The 8883-nt window shown below is 40.2% G+C and overlaps 1 protein-coding gene across 1 annotated transcript in view; it reads right to left on the bottom strand.

Moving 5' to 3' along the window:
- Nucleotides 1-8683, bottom strand: part of LOC112155054 (protein phosphatase 1H) — a 23957-nt gene extending 15274 nt beyond the window's left edge. The window contains exons 1-2 of the mRNA XM_024286440.2: nt 8208-8683; nt 4798-4987 (exon numbers count right to left, since the gene is read on the bottom strand). Coding sequence (XP_024142208.1) covers nt 4798-4987; nt 8208-8446 — 429 coding nt within the window. The 5' untranslated portion in view covers nt 8447-8683. The remainder of the gene's footprint in view (nt 1-4797; nt 4988-8207) is intronic.
- Nucleotides 8684-8883: the final 200 nt, after the last annotated feature.

The raw sequence follows: 8883 nt of genomic DNA, 5'->3' as shown, positions 1-8883 counted from the left end.
TGATCCGTACGGACCACGGATAATCCGTGATCCGCAACACCCCTATTAGCTAATAGTTCAACTGCATGCTAGTTATTTTAGCTAATTTAGGTTTTTTCAGTTTTTTAGGCTAATTTGGCGATAAGCTAATATTTCAGCTGCATGTTAGCTACTTTGGCTAATTTAGGTTTTTTTTAAGGCTATTTCTGAGTAACTAAAATTTCAGCTACATGCTAGCCATTTGGACTAATTAAGGTTTTTTGTTTAGGGTATTTTGGAGTTTAGCTAATACTTCAGCTACATGCTATGTATTTTGGCTAATTTAAGATTCTTTCAGTTTTTTCAGTATAATTTGGAGTTTAGAAAATATTTTTGCTCGCTAGCTTTTTTGGCTAATTTAAGATTCTTTCAGTTTTTTCAGTATAATTTGGAGTTTAGAAAATATTTTTGCTTGCTAGCTATTTTGGCTAATTTAGGATTGTTTTCAGTTTTTTAGGCTACTTTGGAGTTTAGCTAGAATTTCAGGTACATGCTAGCTGTTTTGGCAAATTTAGGCTTTTCTTTTTCAGTTTTTTATGCTAATTTGCCATTTAACTAATATTTTAGCTGACTGTCAGCTTCAGCGTTTTCAGCTATTAGCTTCAGTATTTTTTGCAATCATTTTCAGCATCTTCAGCTATCAGCACTAGCTTCTTCAGCAGCCAAATTCAGCTTACAGGATTCACACTACCATTATCGCAGATAATGCTTAATATTTAGCTTTTAGTTACATGACATATACTTATAAAATAGGTTTCCACCTTATTTTAAGGTTCAAAGCGCTTTACAGTCATATTCACACACTGCTACCGAACACCAGTGCCAATTTTTAACCACCAGGAGCAATGTGGGGTTCAGTGTCCTGTCCAAGGAAACTTCAACATAAGCTGGGAATCAAACTTGTGACCTTCCAATCAGAGATTGACCACTTTACCTCTGCACTGCAGTTATCCTTTTTCTAAGCAGCCCAGGAGACACGGTTACACATTTCACCATTTGAATGGAAAGACAACCAACCCTGCTGAGTTCTGCTATAATATCTATAATTGGCTGTGTTACTTATAAAATCCATTTGATTTTAGAAAGTGTGATTTTCTTCATCCAGTCTGCAAATGTCTTATTGTCAAATGTTTTTTGTGTTTGTCAGGCAGGAAAACCCTTTTTTTTCATATAAAAATTCATCATTTTATGAACACATTTTTTTCAGTTGGAATAGCTATTTTTAACAATCAAAGTTGTTTTTAAGGAATTAAAAAAAAAACGAAATTGTAAATCAAATTCAAACAATTGCTGTAATTTGACAGTATTTGAACAGTATTTATTCATTAAAAATCTGCAAAAAGTAATTAGGCGTAATACGTAATACATATTACAATAATAGTTTTATAAACTGATAATAAAATCCCTTGGAATGAACAAGTAAACAAGTGACTGAAAAGGATAAAAAAAGGTCTAAAAATATTCAGTCATGCGCACGAGAAAGAGAGGAACACTCGACTGTCACACTAGATCTACATGAACGAGGGTTTTGTAAAGCTATCTGGCAGGAGCAGGAAACACATGATGACTAATGCTGCTGCTGTGAGAGCGAGTCGTGATGCTGACGCCGCTGGAGAGATGAGGAGAAACCGTCATGACTCATGTTGGAGGTCAGGCCTCCTCTCACACTCGTTAGGGGTGTTGCGGATCACAAAACTCACGGTTCGGATCGTGTCACGGTTTTAGGGTCACGGTTCGGATCACTTTTCGGATCAGTAAAAAGTTAAAAAAAAAAAACAACAAAAAAAACACCACCAACAACAACAACAACAACAACAACAACAACAACATGAAAGCTAAATTAATTTTTGGAAACGTTTCAAATCATATATTCAAAATGAATATAAAGTACTTCCCTTACACAAAAGTTCAAAACTTTTGCTCACTGAGGCCTATTTATTAAAACAAAAAATCTTTAAAGTTTGAACACAAGCAAAATGCTAAAACTTGTAGTTTCTGAATACATACAAATCTACAAAAACAGAGAAAAGAATGCTTAAAAATAGTTTTGAAAATACCAAATCTATCTGGTGTTCACTTGAAATACAAATGTTCTGATCCCACTCGCCAAATGGGGACATTTAAATATTTAAAATAATAATAATTATCTGTAAAACGTGGCACTGTTGCACCCGCTTTTCCTGGTGATCTTTTTGGCTTGCCATAAAATCATGTCCATTACGGATGTATTCTTTGAATCCAGAAATTGAAACGTGTACTGATGCTTTTATTCAGGTCTTAACATTAAATAAACCTGATATCTATCCATCCGCGTCAAGTTGAGTAAAGTTTGTGACGGAAGCTGCAGGGTTTTTCCTGGCTTAAAATAAGGTGGTGGTGTCTCGTGGGGACTTCAGATTTGTATACCTTAACAAGTTTATTTTATTATTATTATTATGTAACTTTATTGAACATTCTTTCAATTTACATATTTTACTATAGATCACCTCATTATAAAACAGAAATGTAACTAACAAGCCTAATTTTGATACACAATAAAACAACAAATTATTCTAGTTTGAAGCTCCATACAAAAGCTTCAGAAGAAACCCTCAAATTCATGGCCCCGCCCCCTTGTCCGTTTACGAGCACTCTCTCCTTTCCGCGCGGCAATAGACAGACTGTCTCCTTTTTTCTTTTTTCACGGAGGTTCTCCTCTAAATCAGGTGTTTAAACTCCTGATTTTAAAGCGTGTCTTCTCTCCCTTAAACTCTGTGGGTCTGACGGTAACAAACAGCTGTGGAAGAATAGTCCAGTCGGACCGAACCATTTTCAATTAAGAGGAAGGGGGGTCCACAGACGATGTTTCCAAAACAAAATATATAATTATTGTTACCTTGACATTAAAATCAAAATATTTGCGATTATATATTGGTTATTGGTTTACTGAAATTATTTTTTCTGTTGTATCATTTTGTCATCATTCGGGTCTCCGTGGACCCTCTCTCAGTCTGGGCTCCTAGAATCAGCCACATCCCCCCTTTTCCAGGAGCTGGTGGCGGCCGACACCAAATTCTCTATGCAGGAAAAGCTCTGAAAGCTCCGCCCACACGCAGCGGGAGATTCAGGAACAGACTTTAAGAAATAACCGTGAAGCTGTTACTTCAGCGCTGGTCAAAACAAAGAGGATTTACAGGAATTTGACAGAATTTCATTGATGTGAACGGACAATGATTAAAATTATGAGAGCCCAAGGTGTGCGCGCTCGCTGGGGGTGGGGGTCGGAGTGGTCCGCGGTACACACGTGTCCCGAACCGTGGCTTCTGATCCGTACGGACCACGGATAATCCGTGATCCGCAACACCCCTAACACTCGTCTTTACACGGACGCTTCGGGCCAGTCGGCTTCTATCCTTCATTTCACTTAACAAAGCAATCATTCTGAATATCTGGGGAACAAAAGTCGGGTTGTACGGTGGTGGAGTGGTTAGCACTCTCCCAAAACACTGAGAAGACCTGAGTTTGAATCCCTGGTTGTTTCTGTGTGGAGTTTACATGTTTCCTCGTACATGAATGGAGTTAACTGGAGAACTCACACAGAACAAAAACATGCTGGATGAACCGAACATTCACTCAACTGTAGCTGGAAGAATGGACAGATGGATGGATGAATAGATGGATGGATGGATGAATGGATAGACGATGGATAGATGGATAGATGGATAGACGGATGGATGGATGGATAAAAGGACAGATAGGCGAAAGGATGGATGGATGGATAGATGGATAGACGATGGAAAGATGGATAGAAGTTCTGTTAGGTGGATAGAAGGACGGATAGACGGATGGATGGATGGATGGATGAATAGATGATGGATAGATGGATGGATAAAAGGACGGATAGACGGATGGATGGATAGATGGATAGAAGGACGGATAGACGGATGGATGGATGGATGAATAGATGATGGATAGATGGATGGATAAAAGGACGGATAGACGGATGGATAGATGGATAGAAGGGCTGATGGGCGGATGGATGGATGGATGGATAGATGGATAGAAGGGCTGATAGGCGGATGGATGGATGGATGGATAGAAGGGCGTATGGATGGATGGAGATGGATGGATAGAAGGACAGATAGATGGATGGATGGATGGATAGACAAAGGATAGATGGATAGAAGGGCTGATAGGCAGATGGATGGATGGATGAATAGAAAGATAAACAGAAGGATAGATGGTTGGATGAACAGATGGATGGATAGACGGATAAATGGATAGACGGATAGATGGATGATGGATGGACGGATGGATAGACGGATGGTGGGATAAACGCATGGACGGATGAATGGATGGATGGATTCTTATTTTTTCAGTGACTGTAAATGAATCAAACAAATTTCTGTTTTTGTTTCTTCCAACAGGAACTGGTGGTGAATGATCTGGGATTTGTTGGTTACTGTGATTTGATTGAATAAACTTTGCAAACAAAACAGTTTTATCTTTTTATCCAATGTTTAATGTTTGGATTTCCAGTCAGATTTAGAAACTCGGCGGGTAAGTACAGAATAAGTGATTCTGATTGGTTAAGGGCAGTTTCATGTTTCTTTGTAGCCAATCAGAACCAACATTGTTTTACACACAAAAGTCCTAAACAAAAACAGCAAATAGAAACTCCAGATCAGTTTGATGAAAACGCCTCACTAGTTACTCTCACTCTAGAGTAACTCAGTTCATGATTTCTGGATCAAACAATGAGTAACTACTCTTTAAAGCAACATTCCCGTCTCTGCGTACCTCTCCCATCCTGCCGTGCTCCATCCGAAGCCCCAGACCTTCCCCGTTGGGCAGAGAGTTCCTCCTCTTGGCGGTGGGGGTCTTGCTGGGCGTGGAGGGCGGGCAGTAGCTCATGGGTCTCCTCCTCGCCACCACCACCTCACAGCAGGCTTGGTCTTCGTTCAGAGCGCTCTTCCCGGCGTTGATCACCCTGAAGCGGGAAAAGAGCGGTTAGAACGGGACTCCAAGAAACCATAAAGTAAGTCCTCGGTTTGGCACCAAACCATGAAGTCATGAAGCACCTGAGGAGGTCGGGACTCCACCGAGAGTTTTAGATTTATGCAACTAAAATCCTCCTGATGACGTACGACAAACTTCAACCGTTAAGCTACGGACTCACCAGACGTGACGTGTTAAACCTGCATTCTTGAACCAACAGTGTTCACACTGGACAGGCAGGGAGGGGCTTCTTCTTTTTTTTTTTTCTTCTGTTTACTAGTGCATACTTCGACCTGGTTTCATTTATAATGGCTGTTTAATGGCTGCAAATTTTGAATTCCCCAAAACGTAGCTAAGTAAACACTTGGTTAGCTAGCTACACGTAAACGTGAGAGTTTTGAACCCAAAAAACCTGGAACATACGTATGTTCACAAAGACGTTTCAATGGAATTGGCTGCTTGTTGCTGCAGGCGGTGAGAACGTAGATTGAGATGCAAAATCGTGTCACCTTTGATAACCAACAGCTCCACCTGGTGGTGGGGGTGCAGTACTGCTAGAGCTAGAGTTTTTTTCCACCACATATTTCTTGTGTATTTTTCTGAACAGCACTTGAAATTACATGAAGTGAAATATAAATATTTAACTGCCAACCCTTGAATATCATATAATAATAATAATAAAGTGAATATTGGGAGAATAGATTTGCGTTTTTTTTTTTTTTAGATTCTGTAATTGTCTGCTGTAAATGAGGACAGGAAGGTTTTAATTACAGAGGAACTCTGAAAGGAGATGAACTTCTGATTTACACCAATCCCCTCGACGCCATTCGAAATGATTTCACAACTGACTGAGTCAAAAAAAAAAGTGAGACAGCAGAAAGAAGAAGGCTGTGATACTGAAACACAATGACACGTCTGTTTTACTTAACACTTGACATGATGTAATAAAAAAGATATCAACTGCTGGAAAATAAATATTTTTTTGTTCAGCATCACAGAGATTTAACCCTTTGTTTTACATCATTTATAACATATTAAGTTTTAGAAAATTATTAATACAAAAAAGCTTGTTTATAGAAACTAAAGATGTATTGTTTTTAGAATTAAAAGTCTTATTTATTAGCATTCCAGTTTCATGACACATTAATTGAATCAACATCATTGTAAATGTAGGACGGAACAATAAAGTTACAATAAAAAAGAGCCGATATTCTAAGACAATCGTTTAACTTCCGGATTGAAGCAAATTGAAAAGACAAAAAATTCAATCATGCAGTTCATCAAGTAACCACTAGGTGGCTTGTTACACAACTAAGTTGGTGCATGTTTAGTCTAAGGTAAAAGTCCAATATTAGATGAAAGTTGGTTACAAATTCAACACATTTATTTTATTTTATTAAAAAAAAATCCTTCAAAAGCTTTTGATTGACAGGTAAGTTTTTTAAATGCTCACCTGTCCATTGAAAGACTACACCTCCATAAACAGGGGCGTGGTCTTTTGAGTAACAGGTGACCACCAGATCCCTCAGGATATTTCTCAATTGTGACTCTGTAGGGTGGCTGGGTGCTTCTTTAGAGATGAGGTAAGAAGTTTGGGCTCTGGGGGTCTCCTCACTATATCGAAGGTCATCGCTAGCATGAGAGATTTCTCCAACCTCCAAAGACTTCTGAATGCTCACGATTCACTCTTAAATGCTTCACAATTTAATCTTTCACATTTAAATCATTCAATGCCATTTTCAAGTTCTCTCCTTATTGAAATTGCGTTCCACCAATCAGCGGGTTTCATTGTGTAAAGACAGTAGCCCTAACTGGTCCGCTCCATTTTTTCTATGGACCTACAACCAAAAATGGTTCGAATCGGTCCGGTCTAATGGGTCTATTTTAGGGCTGGGTTGAAAAAAAATTATTAATTGATTTAAATCGGTTTAAGCTTTATAGATCAAGAATTAATTCACGAAAGATATAAATCGATTTTGCTAGCTTGATGCTAATATTCAATAGAATTTCCCATAGGACGGCTAATGCTAACGCTCAGTCGACCAAAAAAAAAATACATTGCTGACTAAACGAACATCTGTATTTACTTATAGGCATTAATTTTCCAAACTCCTTTTAGTAAATATTATTAAAGTAAAAATTTGTGGTGTAAAACTTAGTTTTTTCCCCTCGTACTGTCTTCTTCTTCTTCTTGAATAAGGTGAACTTCTATAGCACGATCGCCACCTAGTGGTCAAACTGAAACTTCCTCCAGGAGAAGCAGAACAATGTTTACAATGGTAATGATCTGAACATTTTTTTGTTTTGTTTTGTTGTTCTCATTATTTCACTAATACATTTTACTATATGTGAAGTGTATCAGATCAATATAAATATTTTTACATTAAATAGAAGTTTTTATGTATTTGTAAACAAATGTGTATAAATGTTTAAACTTAAAAAGGAATTGAATTGAAGAATCTGTTACAGACTCTTTGAACCAAATCATGAAAAAGAGATCCTGATCTCATCGGGTGTATCTGGTTGAAGAAAAAACAAATACGTTTATACAAGAATTTACGTTATGGGTCAATTTGACCCATTATCATCAGTGTTATTCCTCACAAATTGATATTAAGGGCGGATTAAACGCCTGTTTTATGTTGATTTTTTTATTTTATAGTTTTAGTCTTTGTTGCATATTTTTCTGGTCCAATTCTTTTTAATGCACTTTGGGTAAAATTGTCAAGATTACCATTTAAGAAAATAAATGTACATACGTGTTTTTTTTTTTAATGATATCAACAATTATTAAGCTTTTTTATCTACACACTGAGAGAAACGACTCTAAGATTAAAGTCAGACTTACTGAAAAAAGCACTAAGCTGTAATAGACGCTCTGCACGCGCACGCGCACGGTGCAGCTGGGACACAGATGGTCCTCTCCAGAGCGGACAGGAAAAGCGCTGGGGGGCAAAGTTGCAGCATCTGAGGGCAAATCGATGGAGCTGCGTGACTTTGCGTCAGCCGCAGTTTGTTGCGTTAATTCCGCACGTGAGAACCAGCTCGCGGATTGGTGTGATCAGGCTGCGGATAAGCGCACGGCGTCAGGTGACACCAGCTCAGGTGTGCGGCAGGTTTGCGCTGACTCAGCAGCGACTGCGCGTGCGCAATTTCAGGAGACAAAGAATACACGATCCGAACATCATCGCGGTGCGTCGATCGCTGCTTACTCGGCGTATCCGGTGGCCCACGGTAATCTCCGGGTCTCCTTCAGGATGAGGATGGGCCGCGCGATGTGGTCCGCGGAGCACTCCACCTCGTCCGCGGACAGCCCGAGGAAGTCCGGCCGCGTGTAGGGGAATTTCAGCGGCATGTCTGCGCCGGCGTGGCCGCCCCCCGCGGAGCCGCCGCCGCCCCCGGTGATGCCGCCCATGAAGCCCGCCACGGCGATCTTGACCCGGCTCAGCATGTTGTTGTTGTTGCTGGCGTTGGCGCGTTGGCGCGGCGCCGCCTCCGCGGGCCGGTGCGCGCCGGCGCGGCTGCCTTTGCCCGGATGGCCCCCCACCTCGACCGCCGCGGATCCGCTCGACGGAGAATCAGACGGAGGAGGAGAGCATCGGGTTCCGCGGAGCGCAGAGCGGGAGGGCGGGCGGATGCGGCTGCAGGAGGAGGTGGAGGAGATCCTCCATGGGGAGTCATTGATGAGGAGCTCGTCACGCGGAAATACGCGGAGGATTAGTGGGTCACGTGACGCCAGGAAAAAAGAAAGAAATAAACAAATAAATAAAAACTAGAAAGCCAGGCTGCTAGATGACGCTGTTGCGACATTTTATTTCTTTATTCTATTTTTCAATCGTTAAATCGAATAAAGGTTGCACTAAATCAGCTTAAGGCTGACAGATCACT

This window comes from Oryzias melastigma, linkage group LG23 (genome assembly GCF_002922805.2).
Source record: "Oryzias melastigma strain HK-1 linkage group LG23, ASM292280v2, whole genome shotgun sequence".
Taxonomy (NCBI): domain Eukaryota; kingdom Metazoa; phylum Chordata; class Actinopteri; order Beloniformes; family Adrianichthyidae; genus Oryzias; species Oryzias melastigma.
The sequence above is the reverse complement of the archived record's forward strand: the minus strand, read 5'-3'. Positions and strand labels throughout refer to the sequence as shown.